The sequence below is a fragment of the Lepidochelys kempii genome, chromosome 4, assembly GCF_965140285.1.
Source record: "Lepidochelys kempii isolate rLepKem1 chromosome 4, rLepKem1.hap1, whole genome shotgun sequence".
NCBI lineage: Eukaryota > Metazoa > Chordata > Testudines > Cheloniidae > Lepidochelys > Lepidochelys kempii.
This window is the reverse complement of record NC_136383.1, coordinates 136,868,717-136,887,671: the sequence shown is the minus strand read 5'-3', so window position 1 is coordinate 136,887,671 and position 18,955 is coordinate 136,868,717. Positions and strand designations below refer to the sequence as shown.

General features: G+C 42.1%; 1 protein-coding gene across 8 annotated transcripts in view; it reads left to right on the top strand.

The window, feature by feature from the left end:
- Positions 1–18,955, top strand: part of ALMS1 (ALMS1 centrosome and basal body associated protein) — a 132,541-nt gene that overhangs the window by 47,443 nt on the left and 66,143 nt on the right. For all 8 annotated transcript variants that reach the window (XM_073342985.2, XM_073342984.2, XM_073342983.2 and 5 more), the window contains 3 exons: positions 7,154–7,274; positions 13,024–15,313; positions 18,586–18,745. In XM_073342985.2, the coding sequence (XP_073199086.2) occupies positions 7,154–7,274; positions 13,024–15,313; positions 18,586–18,745 (2,571 nt within the window). The remainder of the gene's footprint in view (positions 1–7,153; positions 7,275–13,023; positions 15,314–18,585; positions 18,746–18,955) is intronic.

Sequence of the window (18,955 nt, the reverse complement as noted above, 5' to 3'; positions counted from 1 at the left end):
TGTCTAGGTCCCTCTGTATCCTATCCCTGCCCTCCAGCGTATCTACCACTCCTCCCAGTTTAGTATCATCCGCAAATTTGCCGAGAGTGCAAACCACACCATCCTCCAGATCATTTATGAAGATATTGAACAAAACCGGCCCCAGGACCGACCCCTGGGCACTCCACTTGATACCGGCTGCCAACTAGACATGGAGCCATTGATCACTACCCGTTGAGCCCGACAATCTAGACAGCTTTCTACCCACCTTATAGTGCATTCATCCAGCCCATACTTCTTTAACTTGCTGACAAGAATACTGTGGGAGACCGTGTCAAAAGCTTTGCTAAAGTCAAGAAACAATACATCCACTGCTTTCCCTTCATCCACAGAACCAGTAATCTCATCATAGAAGGCGATTAGATTAGTCAGGCATGACCTTCCCTTGGTGAATCCATGCTGACTGTTCCTGATCACTTTCCTCTCATGTAAGTGCTTAGGTTTGAATAGAGACTTGGAGTGGATGGGTCATTACACAAAGTAAAACTATTTCCCCATGTATATTCACCCACCCCCGTTCCTCAGACGTTGTCAACTGCTGGAAATGGCCCATGTTGATTATCACTACAAAATGTTGTCCCCTCCCCCACCCCTCTGCTGGTAATAGCTCACCTTACCTGATCACTCTCCTTACAGTGTGTATGGTAACACCCATTGTTTCATGTTCTCTATGTATATAAATCTCCTCACTGTATTTTCCACTGAATGCGTCCGATGAAGTGAGCTGTAGCTCACGAAAGCTTATGCTCAAATAAATTTGTTAGTCTCTAAGGTGCCACAAGTCCTCCTTTTCTTTGAGCTACCTCAGTTCTTTACCTAAGCCACTCAAAGACAGACAGCCAGTTTCCCAGCTCCCCAGGCTTGCACCCCCTGCTATAGTATAAACCCAGAATTATATTGTCTTACACTGCACAGGAATCTATACAATGTAAGCTCATTAATATAGTTCACCTTCCTCTCTCTGTGAGAAAGATATGCACAACAAGCTTGTGTTAACCAAGCTGAGATTTTTCCCAGACACTTCACTCAAAATACACTGGTTAAAATAAAGCATAAAACAAGTTTATTAATGACAGAAAGATAGATTTTAAGTGATAAGTGATAGCAAACAGATCAAAGCAGATTATCTAGCAAATAAACAAAACCACAAACTAAGTCTAAAATACTAGATAGGATTTGAATCAGTAATCTCTCACCCTGACTGATGATACAATGTGTTCTTAATGGTTTTTTTTTTTTTCCAGGTGGATTTTTATAATTTAATACTTTGGAAATGCCAGAGATCTGCTTACCTATCATATTAGATGGGAGATATTACCTGTATCAAAATGGGTGTGTGTTTTTAAAAGGCCTCTGCTGGTCTACTGTATAAATAAGTAACTTTTGTAAAATGCTGTTTTGCTTCTTGTGATATAAAACATCCATATCTGCTTTTGTTGATAATTAATGAAAAATAATGTATAGGTGCAAAGTTTTTTTCATACTGGGTAAACTGACCATTGGCATATAAAACAAGCAAATGTGCCAGAGAATCAAACGCTTACTGCTACAGAATATAACAGTGCTTGACATAGTAATTGATGTTAACGCTAGCACGTTCTGTGGGCTTTGGTTATTTTATGCTATTACAGTAGAGGTTTAGAGGTCCCATTTCTTATACAAAGGGATCAAATAAGCAAATAAGTCTAAAACCCAACATCATAAAAGTTAGAGATGGAAAAGATCTACTAGGTCACTTGGCCCTTTCTGCTTTAAATACAAGTAGAGAGACAACTAACCAAGATAGCACTCTTTGGCCAGATATGTTCTGATTGAGTGGGGAAGGGAAACCACCTGTCTAGTAAACCCATCTAAAAAAATATGTGATTTGGTACTACTTTTTATAAACTCACCATTGTGCAAGTCTACTTTACTCATGGTGAAGTCTACACGGCAGGTGGGAGGTGTGATTCGCAGCCCGGGTAGACAGACTTGTGGTAGCTCAGCTAGAGCTAGTGCACTAAAAATAGCAGTGTGGACATTGCAGCGCTGGCGGTGACTCATGCTAGCTGCCCGAGCTCCCACCCAGGTAGCTAGTCTGAACTCCTGTCAGTGGCATAACGTCCATGCTGCTGTTTTTAGCACATTGGTTTGAGCTGAGCTAGCACAAGTCTGTCTACCTATGCTGGGAATCCACTTCCCAGTTGCTGTGGAAACATCGCCTCAGTGGCTCTCTTCCCATTAAGTCAATATTGGGGTAACTGGACTGATGTAGCCGCTGCCTCTATTTAATGTTTATAATTTATTTACAGTAGCTACTTTGATGTACTAGGTACTTTCCAAACACTTAAGGGATGGTCCCAACTTTACAGAGCTCATAGTCTAAGGGCAGACAGGGATTAGGGAAAGGGGAATAAATGGTAATTTACATACAAGTCAGCTCAGTTCACTAAGTGGTGTGGCAGAAGTGGATATTTAAAAAGGATTCAGATGTGGATTGTACAGGGTCTTTGTAGATGAGCTATGGGAATTCATACCATGGGGCTTCCTGGAAGTGATTATATGAGAAGCTGGCAAATGGGTGGACAAGGCTGGGGAGTATTGGAGCAGAGGTGGTGGGGGAAACATGAAGCTTAACAATGGAGGACAAGTAGGAGAAGTCAAAATATATAGCACTTTGAACTTGGTGACAAAAAGCTTAAATTTGATGCAAGAGTGGACTGGTACCACTAGAAGGATTCAGACTGGGCTGATCATGTGGTCAAATCAACAGTCAAGGAAGATGACTTTTTGAATTAGGTGTACAGTCTGGGTCCACTTGTGGTCATTGACAATCCCATGGCACTTTTACAATTGTAAGAGCTTTAGCTCTGCTGTTTGAGCCAAATTCCAATTTGAGTAATTATACTCTTGTCTAACTAAAAGAAAAGGAGGACTTGTGGCACCTTAGAGACTAACAAATTTATTTGAGCATAAGCTTTCGTAAGCTACAGCTCACTTCAACTAAGTGCACCTAAGTGAACTAAGTGAACTAAGTGAACCTTGAGCGGATCACTGCGGACTATGTGGCTCTAGGAAGAAGAATAAAGGAGTTGGAGGCGCAAGTGGTGTTCTCGTCCATCCTCCCCGTGGAAGGAAAAGGCCTAGGTAGGGAGCGTCGAATCGTGGAAGTCAACGAATGGCTACGCAGATGGTGTCGGAGAGAAGGCTTTGGTTTCTTTGACCATGGGATGGTGTTCCATGAAGGAGGAGTGCTGGGTAGAGACGGGCTCCATCTTACGAAGAGAGGGAAGAGCATCTTTGCCAGCAGGCTGGCTAACCTAGTGAGGAGGGCTTTAAACTAGGTTCACCGGGGGAAGGAGACCAAAGCCCTGAGGTAAGTGGGAAAGCGGGATACCGGGAGGAAGCACAGGCAGGAATGTCTGTGAGGGGAGGGCTCCTGCCTCATACTGGCAATGAGGGGCGATCAACAGGTTATCTCAAGTGCTTATATACAAATGCACAAAGCCTTGGAAACAAGCAGGGAGAACTGGAGGTCCTGGTGATGTCAAGGAACTATGACGTGATCGGAATAACAGAGACTTGGTGGGATAACTCATATGACTGGAGTACTGTCATGGATGGTTATAAACTGTTCAGGAAGGACAGGCAGGGCAGAAAAGGTGGGGGAGTAGCACTGTATGTAAGGGAGCAGTATGACTGCTCAGAGCTCCGGTATGAAACTGCAGAAAAACCTGAGTGTCTCTGGATTAAGTTTAGAAGTGTGTGCAACAAGAGTGATGTAGTGGTGGGAGTCTGCTATAGACCACCGGACCAGGGGGATGAGGTGGATGAGGCTTTCTTCCGGCAGCTCACGGAAGCTACTAGATCGCATGCCCTGATTCTCATGGGTGACTTTAATTTTCCTGATATCTGCTGGGAGAGCAATACAGCGGTGCATAGACAATCCAGGAAGTTTTTGGAAAGCGTAGGGGACAATTTCCTGGCGCAAGTGCTAGAGGAGCCAACTAGGGGGGGTGCTTTTCTTGACCTGCTGCTCACAAACCGGGTAGAATTAGTGGGGGAAGCAAAAGTGGATGGGAATCTGGGAGGCAGTGACCATGAGTTGGTTGAGTTCAGGATCCTGACGCAGGGAAGAAAGGTAAGCAGCAGGATACGGACCCTGGACTTCAGGAAAGCAGACTTCGACTCCCTCAGGGAACGGATGGCCAGGATCCCCTGGGGGACTAACTTGAAGGGGAAAGGAGTCCAGGAGAGCTGGCTGTATTTCAAGGAATCCCTGTTGAGGTTACAGGGACAAACCATCCCGATGAGTCGAAAGAATAGTAAATATGGCAGGCGACCAACTTGGCTTAATGGTGAAATCCTAGCGGATCTTAAACATAAAAAAGAAGCTTACAAGAAGTGGAAGGTTGGACATATGACCAGGGAAGAGTATAAAAATATTGCTCGGGCATGTAGGAATGTTATCAGGAGGGCCAAATCGCACCTGGAGCTGCAGCTAGCCAGAGATGTCAAGAGTAACAAGAAGGGTTTCTTCAGGTATGTTGGCAACAAGAAGAAAGCCAAGGAATGTGTGGGCCCCTTACTGAATGAGGGAGGCAACCTAGTGACAGAGGATGTGGAAAAAGCTAATGTACTCAATGCTTTTTTTTGCCTCTGTTTTCACTAACAAGGTCAGCTCCCAGACTGCTGCGCTGGGCATCACAAAATGCGGAAGAGATGGCCAGCCCTCTGTGGAGATAGAGGCGGTTAGGGACTATTTAGAAAAGCTGGACGTGCACAAGTCCATGGGGCCGGACGAGTTGCATCCGAGAGTGCTGAAGGAATTGGCGGCTGTGATTGCAGAGCCACTGGCCATTATCTTTGAAAACTCGTGGCGAACCGGGAAGTCCCGGATGACTGGAAAAAGGCTAATGTAGTGCCAATCTTTAAAAAAGGGAAGAAGGAAGATCCTGGGAACTACAGGCCAGTCAGCCTCACCTCAGTCCCTGGAAAAATCATGGAGCAGGTCCTCAAAGAATCAATCCTGAAGCACTTGCATGAGAGGAAAGTGATCAGGAACAGCCAGCATGGATTCACCAAGGGAAGGTCATGCCTGACTAATCTAATCGCCTTTTATGATGAGATTACTGGTTCTGTGGATGAAGGGAAAGCAGTGGATGTATTGTTTCTTGACTTTAGCAAAGCTTTTGACACGGTCTCCCATAGTATTCTTGTCAGCAAGTTAAAGAAGTATGGGCTGGATGAATGCACTATAAGGTGGGTAGAAAGCTGGCTAAATTGTCGGGCTCAACGGGTAGTGATCAATGGCTCCATGTCTAGTTGGCAGCCGGTATCAAGTGGAGTGCCCCAAGGGTCGGTCCTGGGGCCGGTTTTATTCAATATCTTCATAAATGATCTGGAGGATGGTGTGGATTGCACTCTCATCAAATTTGCGGATGATACTAAACTGGGAGGAGTGGTAGATACGCTGGAGGGGAGGGATAGGATACAGAAGGACCTAGACCAATTGGAAGATTGGGCCAAAAGGAATCTGATGAGGTTCAATAAGGATAAGTGCAGGGTCCTGCACTTAGGACGGAAGAACCCAATGCACAGCTACAGACTAGGGACCGAATGGCTAGGCAGCAGTTCTGCAGAAAAGGACCTAGGGGTGACAGTGGACGAGAAGCTGGATATGAGTCAGCAGTGTGCCCTTGTTGCCAAGAAGGCCAATGGCATTTTGGGATGTATAAGTAGGGGCATAGCGAGCAGATCGAGGGACGTGATCGTTCCCCTCTATTCGACATTGGTGAGGCCTCATCTGGAGTACTGTGTCCAGTTTTGGGCCCCACACTTCAAGAAGGATGTGGATAAATTGGAGAGAGTCCAGCGAAGGGCAACAAAAACGATTAGGGGACTGGAACACATGAGTTATGAGGAGAGGCTGAGGGAGCTGGGATTGTTTAGCCTGCAGAAGAGAAGAATGAGGGGGGATTTGATAGCTGCTTTCAACTACCTGAAAGGGGGTTCCAAAGAGGATGGCTCTAGACTGTTCTCAATGGTAGCAGATGACAGAACGAGGAGTAATGGTCTCAAGTTGCAGTGGGGGAGGTTTAGATTGGATATTAGGAAAAACTTTTTCACTAAGAGGGTGGTGAAACACTGGAATGCGTTACCTAGGGAGGTGGTAGAATCTCCTTCCTTAGAGGTTTTTAAGGTCAGGCTTGACAAAGCCCTGGCTGGGATGATTTAACTGGGAATTGGTCCTGCTTTGAGCAGGGGGTTGGACTAGATGACCTTCTGGGGTCCCTTCCAACCCTGATATTCTATGATTCTATGATTCTATGATTCTAAGTTCCCCCTGTAGTTGTTGTAGCTATTGTTTACTTTCCTTTGCAAAAATGTATTGTGGTGGTGGTGGTGTGCTCTGTCAAGCCAGAGTGTCTCCAGAAGTGGGTGCATATTAGTTTTGGGTGAGTGATCTGATCCTTTGTGCAATTTTTAGAGCATTTTGAAATCATTCAAAGTGAAGACTGTATCAATAGAAGTTTAAATATTGTTTGTCAAACTTGGTATTTTCTTGTAATTTATATCCTAAAACAGAGACATAGATGCTATTTTTTTGAAGATTAGTGGGATCTTGACTGTCCTTTGTTGCTCAGTAAAGCAAAGCATCAGCCTACTATAGGGACTGATCTGGTAAAGTGCTGAGCCCTTTCACTGGGAATTGAGGGGACTTGGCATTTAGCTGGATTGGATCTTTGACCAGGATATTGAAGCTGCATTGACAATTGGGCATGCTGGGTGGGTAGGTAGATTGATTTATGAGTACTTTTCTAGCTCTACTTTCTAAGATTCTAAACATCTAATTTCTGAAATTCCATCATCTATATAATTGGATGTCTGTATAAAGAATCATAATGTGATCTTCCATACCAACTTCTTTGAAATGTGTATTATTTCTTTTTGATTCACCTACTTCAGTCACCAGCATTGCTGGATTATGTAATTTTTTTTTTACCATAATTGGCATTTTTTAGCCTTGCAAGCTATGCCAGATGGCAGGGCAGTTGGATTAGTAAGGGGTTGCTTAGCAAGCCATGACTATTGCATTATTACCACATCATCATGATATTTTTACTCTTAACAGAAATTCAGGACAGTCGCTTCTCTCCCTGTCTCCCACTACTGATGACATATTCAATGCAAGGTCAGAAGTTTTTGGATGATACCCTGTTTCAGCAAACTGAGCTGGATTTTGCTCCTCTAAGGTGGGATGAAGTTCCTGTGTGTTGTTTGAATTCTCTGCATTATATGTTCTCTATGTGCCTGTGATTCAAAGAATTTCCAGATACAGTAGAATCTACTTATTAGCAACCCCTCTGTTGCTAGCAAAAAGATACCATTGTCTGGGGATTGCTAATAAGTAGAAGGCAGGTTTGCGAGGTTGCAGCTAGGGAAGGAAGTGCTGGGCTGTGCCATCCCTGCCTGCTAGCCGGGCAGTGGCAGGGTAAGAGGCTTCAGCCCAGATGTTAGGGCTTTCTACAGTACGTGGGAGTGCTAGGGGCCCCACGAAGCAGGGTGCCATTTCAGATTTTGGTGGGGGGGGGCATTTTAACCGTGATTCCAGGGGCTACTTAGGCACCTGAAAACTCTCATTTTTTTTTTGCAGATAATAACTTAAAAATTATTATCTGACAGGAGAACTGTATCTAATTCCTATATAAAGAAAATTAAATAAATATTAGACTCTAAAACTAACATGTTCTGATGTCTTGTCAACTCACTTAAGGGACATTGGTTAGGTTTAAAATTTTAATATATATTCTTACTTTGTTACTAACTCTTGAATACAACAATTATAGAAAAATCTAGCTTACTTTCTATTACTTTTTTGAAGTTCACCAAGCTTGGAATAAGAAAAGGAGTACTTGTGGCACCTTAGAGACTAACCAATTTATTTGAGCATGAGCTTTCGTGAGCTACAGCTTGGAATAGATCATTTAACTTTTGGAAACATCCTACTAGGGCAGGGCCCCGTGAGTTTAAACTGCACCTGCCTGGGGCTCTAGGGGTGTTACGCTACTATAAATAATATACTAGAAACTGACTTTAAACAGGAGTGAAGCTGATACTTTCACATTAACACTATTGCCAATCCCAAATGTTCAAAAATTATGAATCAGGCTCACCAAAAATCATGTGATTAGCTTTAAAATCATCATATCATGTAAAAATAATAGATTTGGTATTATTTTTATTTGCCTTCTGCTTTTTGAGCCTTTTGAGTGCACTGAGATCATATTTTGAAGCTTTCTCCACAGCCACGAGGGCTAGAAACTTCATTTTTCTTTAAGAATTGATGGCTGAAATCATCACATATCCACTCGACTCCAGGAGCTGGGGCTTCAAGGAAAATAATAATTATCATGGAACTCATAACAAAATCATGAGAGTTGGCAGCACTGCTTTCACTTCTGTTTAAAGGTTAGTTACTTTCCAGAAGGCTCTTAAACACAACACTATAGTGATTTAGTTGCAGTTCTCACAGGAGAATATTTAAAACCAAACCCTAAGAAAATTCCACGTTTTAAAGTTGAGAAAAAAATTGAGACCCCTGAGGTATGTCAGGGACACTGCAGGCAGGAAAGGAAAATAAATAGGCACAGGTGCTCTGGGCAGCTCTTCCTCTTGAAAAAAAAGTTGGATGGTCAAATCTTCTAGTCCTTAATCAAGTAAAATTTCAATTGCCATCAGCGCCACCACTCATAGATGTTAACATCACAGTGAACATGTGATAACATGGTCAATAACTATACACTTCGTAATTAAATATCTGAGCCATCTTATCCAGAGTTACACATCCTATACGCATTTACTCAGAGACTACATTTTCTGGCATATTCTGTACAGTGCTGAGCACACAGATGGTGCCCAGTGAATAATACAAATAATGACAATAATCGTAGACTTTATGGACTCCGTGGATGCAATTTCTGTTTTTTTTCTGGAATTGGCCTGGATACAGCTGAAACCCTAAGAATTTGAGGCATAAACACATCTGATACTCATACGACACTTTCTCATTCCTTTCTTTTCTCGAACTTAGAACAAAAAACGACAAAACAAAATACTTTTCAGTTAAAATCTAAAATTGCACAGCAGGCATTGCTCTACAACCCAGCATGGGACAGAACCTGCCCCCCCTTGGCAGGTAAGTGCTCTCCTCTCATCTGACTCTCATTCTCTCTTTTCTTCATCCTTCCTGACCGCTGTGCTACTTTTCATACTGTCAACCATGACATCCTTCCCAATTGCTGGAGTCTTGGAGAACTGTCCTCCTTGGTTTCGCTCCCATCTATCAGAGTCCTCTTTTTTGCAGCATGAAGCCAAGAGATAGGCTGGTCAGTGGATAGGGAGTTAGCCCTGAGAGACCTGGGTTCTACTCCCCCAATGGAGTTCCTGTATGACCTCAGGCCAGTGCCTTATGCACAGAGTTTCAAAGATTTTTAGGAACCCAAAGATGCATCTAGTGGGTTTACAAAGCACCAAGCTTCCTAGGTGCTTTTGAAAATCCCACTAGGTGCCTAAATACCTTTGAAAATCTGGCCTTTAGTCTCTCTGTGCCTCGGTGCCCCATCTGTGCAATGGGAATAACAGCACTGCTCTACCTCACTGAGGGGCTGTGATGTGAGGCTCTCAGATATTATAGTGATGGGGCCACATAAGTACCATAGGTAGAGTGGAAACTTCTCTATACCACTGCTAGCCCTTCCCTGGGTTTTGGCCCCTTCTTTTCACCTTAGAGACTAACCAATTTATTTGAGCATGAGCTTTCGTGAGCTACAGCTCACTTCATCGGATGCATGCCGTGGAAACTGCAGCAGACTTTATTTATACACAGAGAATATGAAAAAATACCTCCTCCCACCCCACTGTCCTGCTGGTAAAGCTCATGCTCAAATAAATTGGTTAGTCTCTAAGGTGCCACAAGTACTCCTTTTCTTTTTGCGAATACAGACTAACACGGCTGTTACTCTGAAACCTTTCTTTTCACCTACGCCCCTCACATCTCCCTCTTTTCTAAATGTAAACTTGGCTCAGAGGGCTTGGCTGTATTTCTTCTGAGTCCCCTGCAGACTCAGGGGGTGGGGGGATTTCTTCAGCATCCCCCATCCCCTGCAGTGGGATTCCTGTTTTACAGGTTCATCTAAAGACTTCCAGATCTTTAATTTAATTACCAGCCCTTTCTTATCTTAATCACCTTGCCTCTGATTGGCTTCCTGCCCCAGGGGCACAGGCTGGGAGAAGCACCTCTCTGCAGAACTCACATTCCACACTAATGCTGTGCAGTTAAGAGCTCTGCCTGGGAGCATACCTCCTGTACGAAACTCAGAGGGGGGCAGGAGCACCCCCTTGTTCCCACCTAAATGGCGCCCCTATCATGGAGCTACCTGGTACCTCTCCCTGGACTCTCCAGAGGTCGGGAGTCAGCTCGACACAGTGCTTCCTTCCCTGTGTAAAGTCCTCCCGCAGGGTGGAACCTGGAGAGGGCAGGGAGAGATACTGTGCAATTGTGCAAGTGAGCTGTAGCTCACGAAAGCTCATGCTCAAATAAATTGGTTAGTCTCTAAGGTGCCACAAGTACTCCTTTTCTTTTTGCGAATACAGACTAACACGGCTGTTACTCTGAAACCTGTGCAATTCTGACACCTGGGCTGCAACCCCACTCCCACCATTGCCTTGCCCACAGTGTCTCCTTGCAGCCCACAGCTCCTTACCTCCTATGTGGTCCTTTGCACAGGCAGGTTTGCAGGGCTGCAGCACCAGAAGGAAGCTCCAGGAGTTACTGAGCACTGGCCGCAGGCAAGTTTGCGGGACTGCAGGCAAGGGAGGCACATCCCAGTACTTCTTTTGCTGGGTGCAGCCTTGCAAATCTGCCTGTAGTTGGGGCCTTTCTTCCACAAGATGTTCTTAATAAACGCATGCTGTTGGCAATATCCGAATTCATTAACATTAAAGTCATTGGGACAGGACTAGTTGTTAGTATCCAGGTTGCTATTAAGTAGAATCTGCTGCAGATAGTTTGTATTAATGGCACAATGAATTAAAGTGATCACATTAGAAGATGGACAGGACAGAAACTGGATAAAATCTGATTAGATATCCTTGAGTTCTGTTTGGGGAAAAGCCTGTCCGTTTTACTGGTCCTTCCATTTTCTCCTCATTTTAACCCCTTTCTTGAGGATGACTGGCCAAAACCCCTTTTGAGTCATTCTGTGTCTCCTTAATCATTTGAGAGAAATCACAGTTGAATGGCATGAGGCACTCTCTCGTTCCCCAGGGCCCTGTCTGATATTCCAGCCCCATGGACGCTAATATGGATTGATCAATCTTTATGAGTAGAGCTGGTTGTGAATTTTTCAATAAGACATTTTTTGTCAGAAAATGTTAATTCTTGAAAATTGACATTGGGAATATTTCTTGGGTCCAGGATGTGATTTCTGGTGAGTGTGTGAGACCGTAGTTCCTTAAAAAGAAAGGGAGTACTTGTGGCACCTTAGAGCTGTAGCTTACGAAAGCTCATGCTCAAATAAATTGGTTAGTCTCTAAGGTGCACAAGTACTCCTTTTCTTTTTGCAAATACAGACTAACACGGCTGTTACTCTGAAACCTGTCATTATGCAAGGCACTTAGTTCCTTAGTAACCTAGTGACTAGGGCACTCACCTGGGTTGTGAGAGATCCAGATTCAAATCTCTCCTCTACCTGAGTTCCATGCATGGATTTGAACCTGGGTCTCCCGCATCCCGGGTGAGTGCCCTGGCCACTAGGCTACTGGCTATGCTGGAGTGGAGATGTCTTTCATGTTTTTTTTATTAAAGTGTAGAAAGGTCTTGTTCTTGTTCTAATGTGAAACAAAACATTTTGAAACTTCAAATTTTTTTCTAAAACTGAATGAATGGTTTTTGGCTAGCTCTACTTTTGAGCAGTTATGATTGTGTTGTAGGGATGAGGTCTTAATTCTCTTTTCACTAAGGCCAGTTTACATTGTTCTGGCTATACAAAGGGGCCTTAAAATTTTAGCCTATTGCATTTTACATTTCACTAAAACTCTTGTCCTAGAGAGTCTTTGTTCAGAAGGAAAACAAATGATTCTTCTTGTGTGATGTTGGTAAGGAGTGTACTCTGTTTTAAAAAAAATGTGCATTTCAAGACATAGATGCATGCAGTCTCCTTGCAATGTTGTCAGTATTTAGGTTACATGACACAAGAATCCAGGCATGAGGAAGGAAAAAAGTATGTTGTATCCCAGTGCCAAGTGTCACTGTTTCATTACTGGTTAATAACATGTGATTTAAGACTTTGTGGATTCAGCTGGAATTGATCTTCCAATGAATGTTGAAGAACTATTGTATGCACCGTGGAGTGAAGCTCATAGAAGAATGATTATCAAAAGCAAATAAGGCATTTAATAATTCAGGGTGAAGACAAAAATGTAAGAAATCTGTGGCAGTCTCCTAACTATTGCAAACCCTGGTGTTCATTTCAGGCCTGGCCTATTTTATATCCTCGTTGAAAAATATTTGAAGTCCTAACTTGGAAGATTTTTAAAACGAATACTGTGTAGGGTATTCATTTCTAAACAATATATAGTTGTCACATTTTTTAACTATTAACAAAAATGAGACCTATGAATACAAAGAGAGTTAGAGGGTCCTAACTGGTGGAAAACACTGACATGCTCATTAGAACCATAGTATTTATATTTCCAAACCATTATTTATAGGGATATAGTAATCATTTTTTTTAAAGTAAATTACCCTGTTTTTAAGGATTTAAAATATCTGCTTGAACTATTTGGGTAGTACCTTCAGATGTATGTGTTGCTAAATCCTAGTTGTTTGCTCTCATGTAGAAGTCCTATCTTTAAGCTTGTTTCTTTTAGGCAGAAAATGTTGGTGTTGAAAATAAATGTTACCAGAGAAACATTTTCTTTTTCTTTTCTTTTCTCTTCCAGAGGAACCTCTGATGTTTCTGATGCTTCTGAGCAGCATTCAAAGCCTTTGCAGATCAGTGAAGCTGTGCAGCTGGCAGCCACTGAAATACCTTCAGACTTAGTCAGTGGCTGCTTGACCCTGTCCGAGCATCCACTTGCAGTCAGCACTGTAGAACCTTGTGATGTCAGCTGCACCAGCTATTTGTCTCAGCACCCCATTTGTCTTTCTGGACAGATACCTGTGGAGAGGAAGGAGAAGGCTGAAGATCAAAATTGTAAACTTGGTATTAACAAGTCTTTCATCCCTAATAGAGATGAAAATTTAACAGACCCAAATAGAAAAATGCTGCTAAACGAGCCAGAAACAGTACAGCCTCCAGAAGTATTTGCTGCAAAGGAAGCCACTAGTGGTTTTGTAAATAATAACTTCTTTTTAGACAGCAATGTGCCAGCTCCTCTCCTCCTTGAGCTTCTGGAAAAAGAAATAGGATTATCGAGCCATGGTGGGTTCTCATCTTCAGAAAGCTCTTCATGCAAGAGCATATCAGCTAGGGACCCAGGGAAAAACAAAACAATGCAGCGAGTAGGAAATATTGAGCTTTCTGACAGGGAGTCAAAAGTGTTTGTAAGAGAATCACATCAGAAGCTGGAAGAAGAAAAATGTGTTCCTGAGCTTGACACCTCCAGTATGTTTTCTGATGTTTTGAGGAGAGAACCTTTTAAAAATTCCAATGCCCCAGAAGTGTTTTCTGCAAAGCCTTCAGAAATGTTCATGTTGTCCAAGGGACATAGTTCAGATCTGAATGACTCTGGCAGATTGTGGTTCTCTGGTGTTACTATGGAGCCCCTGGGAACCATTCTAGATGAGCAGCAAAAACAACTGTTTTCTAAAATGTCTGGGAAACAGGAAGAGGAGCCTCTCTCTGCTATGTCCAAAACTAGTGTCAAGAACAGCGCATCTGACCAGCCAGTCACAGCTAGTGTAGAATCTGGTGGAACATGCAGTGAGAAGAATACTGTTGTGGAAATCCCGTCTGGAATTAACAGAAGTGAATTAACTCTTTCAGACTTCACCATAGAAAGGGGACATAAAAATACAGGCATTTCACCTTTATTTAATCTTCCTGTAGATGATGGCTCATTCTTTGGACATTTAGCTCAACCAATCTATCAGTCCACCCCGGGGATATTTGTAAGCAGAAGTGAGAAGCAGGAAGTACCTGGTAAGCCCCTTCCTATCAAATCAAATCTTCAGGCTTCTCTTATTTGTTTAAATGAAGAAACTTCTAGGAACTCATCTACAAATACACTTGTTTCTTCTGCTGAGAAGCATCATGCATTCCAGAGTGGACAGGAAATAAACAGTGAAAGTTGTGAGTCCTTAAGAACAGTGTATCCTCGTACTGGAAGAATCCAGTCTCTCCCTACCCTTAATTTCATGGAAAAGGTAGGAGCTTGGAACGTGAACCAGCCAATGGAGAAGATACCTGATGCTTTGGCTTTATGTGGCTTGAGTGGAGTTTCTCCAAGGAAGAAAGCCTACAGTGCAATTGCTGATTCCTTAAATCATATTTTATCAAAGCAGAGCAGCAGCAGTGGTAACCTCAAGAGTGGTTTAGCTGCACCCTTTGGCGGGACGGGTTCAATGACCAGTTTGCATTCCTGTGATAAGTCAGCACATGCTTCACCACTTATCAGGTCTCAGTCTGACAACTCAGTACATGTTATCAGCAGAGAGGCTTCACAGATTGAAGTTGTTCAAGCAACAAACCCAGATGAAGTTGTTCAGCCTACAGAAGACAAGAGCAGAGTTTCTGGAATGCCTGAAATTAGAGAAAGTGGTGCTCAGTTAGGAGACTCCACAACCCCACAGTTTACAGCTGTTCTTGTCACTACTGGGTCCGGTGGTGGTGGTGATGACGACAATAATAGCATAGGACAAAATTCAGATCAAAATGTCTTCATTTCCAGTGAAAGGGTTGCTCAACTTCTCAGAGAGGAGGAATGCTATCCAAGTGGTGAGCAAGAGAAACACAATGGTCTTGAAAATAATACCAGACAGTCACATGATCCAGAACTCTCTACTAGCCAGATTGGTATGGATCATTTCAATGACATTTCTCCAGATAGTTTAAACCTCTTGGCTAGTTCACAGGCAAGTAGCCATGTTGACTTGACTTCTGCAAGCTCTTCTTCAGTAGTTGCCAGGGATTTTTTCACCAGTTTAGAAGGGGATAACGTCATTCCTTTCTTGGCTCCTACTTTGAAAACTCCAGATAAAAAAGACATAAATATTGAAGAAAGAATACCGGTAAGATATTGCTTGTAATTTTGCCACTTTTCTTTAGGTTTAGTCATAGGAAGACTGAGCGGCCTAAACTTGTGTTAAAAGAAATAGGAGTTGAAGGTGCTTGAACATCACAAGAAAGAGCCCATTGTATGGAGAGACTGGTGTAGTTATAGAAGCTTTTAATATCCCATGTGTGGTAAGAATATTTGGTGCTACAGCTACAGACTTCTTCAGCTTAGATGTTAGCTAATATGATTTAGTTTCTAAATAAGGTAACTGAGCCAAGTAATTTTAAAGGACTCCTTCACTGAAGATAACTTTAAAATATATACAACTAAAATCTTCTAAACCCACTTTCTCCTACAGTGTTTTCTTACACTCTTTCTGCAGTCAGGGTAAAATTTATTACTGACTAACATGGCCATGGCACCATTGAAATGGAGTTGTGCCTGTTTATGGCAGTAGTGAATTTGTCCCATAATGTTGAATCAGTATTTTAAGTACTCATTGTTGATCTGGAAGTAATACACTTTTAGGGTATATTTCAACAAGACAGTGGAAATGCCTGGGCAATGGGTTTAGGGAGGATGATCCATGTGTAGAGGGTAGCATGGAGGCAGGAGTGGGAAAAGGATATATATGGCGTATTAAGGCTGGTGACAGTGGCTGAACGTAGAAGGTAAGAATAAAAGCAAAAGGAGACAAGGTCAGTGATATAGGTTGGGGTTGAGTGAAACAGAGCCTTGAAATAAAGGACAAGGTGCTAGAATTTCTGTTTGCAGTGCAACGGCAAGCCATTTATGACCTTCCAGTCTCTTCCATGTAAGCAGACTGTGATGTCCCAAATGTCAGGTTTTGATTCTACCACAGACCCTGGGGAAAAGCTAGGATGCAAGAGAGAGAACTTTTCACACACCCACACATCTTCAATAATAGCAAAAGCAACACAGAAAATTCCTGGCGAAGCAGATGGCTTCTTCTATAAATATTATTTCTTTTTTAAGTTTGCCCCAGTGTAAAAGTCTTAAACAACTGATGATTAATAAACACACACACACACACACACACACACACACACACACACACACGCCATTCTGCCTACAGTTCCTTACATAAAGACCAATGGGATCTTCTTTTGCTAATCCAGTCTCCCCTCCCTCTCTTTTCAGAGTGGCTAGATATAGGATGGCTGCCAGATTAGGTGGCAGCCATGTTAACACTTGCCTTTGCTGATAGCTGATGAGTTAGTGAAAATTAAATGCAGATGTATGTTAATGATGGACTTTATAATTCAGAATAAGTGGCTCCTCTTCTTGCAAAATGATTTCTATAATAACAATTTAGTCTTTGGAATCAGACTTTTACTCTTATTTTCCTTGAAAATTCCTTGAAATTTACACTGGGAAAATAATCTTAGAACAGCTTCTGTGTGCATATAAAGCTATTCTCAGTTGCCTAGGAAGATAAATATTGAAAGAAAGATGTGTGAAATTTATTAAAGGTAAGAATCAGAGACTACAAACTATCGCTGTTCTAAACAGAATTAGCATTTCCCCTTTAATATTCGTTTTGAGGAATTCTCTTCTCATAAATCACTGACAGGACTCAGGAGGTTTGATCATGCATTTGGCTATTAATATGTATGTCTATAATACAATAATAGAAATAGAGATGGAAAAGATCTATAAAGTCATTTCGTTCATTCCCCAGCCAGTGCAGAATGTATAATACAGATGAGGCGAAATTTAAACCGTCCTTATGAGAAGGAATCAGATAAAGCTTTGCTTAACTGGCAAGTGTCTTCACTGGTGTTGCAGACTTTGTGAGAGAGGGGGAATCATTTTCCTAGCTGATCCGGGGAGGTCCCTTGAATCTGTTATAGTAGCATATTCAGAATATTTGCTTTTTCTTTTCTCCCTTTATTTGGGGTAGGAGCTGGAGTGACAAGGCAATTTGATTTCTCCTCTAATCTTTAGGTTGACTAGGGAAGAGAATTGGTCAGTTCCTCTCCAATTTGAATTCAGTGTGAGAAGGGGAAGAAGTTACTTAAGGTAAATCTGACTCTTCATGAGTCACTGATCTGATAAAATCACTTAGAATGGTGTAGAGCTGCAGACAAGGGATTAGACAAATGTGAAATATCAAGTCAACAGATTTACAAAAAGTTTTAATAAAAAACCCCAACAGTTTCTTCAAAAAGCTTTTGTATTTTCTAAAGAGCAAATCCAAGTGATGATCTTGAAGAAACTTTCCAGCAATCACAACGGGTATGCTGCTGGTTCGATATAAAAATGGGGTTATCTCAAGTGCTCTCTTTAGAGTCAAACTGTTCTTGTTTAGTAGGGACAGAACATAAGAACATCATGAAGAAAGAAAGAGATAATAGGACAGAAAATATCGTATTACCTTTAAATAAATCCATGATACGCCCACATCTTGAATACTGCATGCAGATGTGGTCTCCCCATCTCAAAAAAGATATTTTGGAAAAGGTACAGAAAGGGGCAACAAAAATTATTAAGGGTATGGAACTGCTTCCATGTGAGGAGAGATTAATAAGACTAGGACTTTTCAGCTTGGAAAAGAGATGAGTAAGGGGGGGGTATGATAGAGGTCTATAAAATCATGACTGGTTTGGAGAAAGTAAATGAGGAAGTGTTGTTTACCCCTCACAACACACAAGAACTAGGGGTCACCAAATGAAATTAATAAACAGCAGGCTTAAAACAAACAAAAGGAAGTATTTTGTTGCCAGTGCAGGCTTGTACCATGTAATGCTTTCACAACTGCTTTGTCCAATAAGACATTTAAACAGTTCCAGCAATGGGGCTTCCATCACTTTCCTTTGGAGACTGTCCCATGGTGTAATTGGAATGTTAAGGAATTTTTCCTGATGCCCAGCCCAAGTTTTAAGGTATTTTTTGGACAGGAGGAGGGTATGTTCCCTTGTGCCATGTTCTCATTTTGATAGAAAGGGCTATTAAACCAAAGCCTCATTTTTTCCTTCCAGATTTTAATTAGTAACCATTTTAAAGGAAGAGAAGGAGGCCTAAAATTAAGACCAAGTGGAGGGATGGCTTGATGTGTAATAAATGCAATGGTCTTGGTTTGTTGTTGGTACATCTGCTGGAGAACAGGTTGAAACAAACTTTTCAAGGGCAGGGGGATGTTGAAAATAGAAACTTTGTGCGTTTTGGAGATGGTGGTTGGGGTAGGTTAAAATCTGAGTTCCTTTATAATAGTACCATATATATTTATTGCTTTCTTTGTTCCATGTCCCCCCTTTGTGTCAGATGTATCTTCGTAATCTTGGCATTGATCAGTCACCTTCAGCTATACTGACTCCATTTGTACCCAGAGGACCAATCAGGGAGGTTGAATTTTCCCCATCAGAGCTCAGAACATTGAAGGAATCCACTGACACCTTAACAAAGCATGTCCAGCTATCTGAAGGTATGGGGAAAGGCAGAGGCATGCTACAAAAATCTTAGAGAACAGAACACTTCATGCACTTGGTTATTTCTCCTCAGTGAGGGGTGTTTCCGTGCCAATTACCAGCTTTCTGCCTCCAGTAGTTTTGAAAGTAGAGCTGTTCACAAAAGTGTTACAAGGATATTTTCATAATGGGAAAAGTGTATCTTTGTTTCTCTCTTTCTTTAGTTT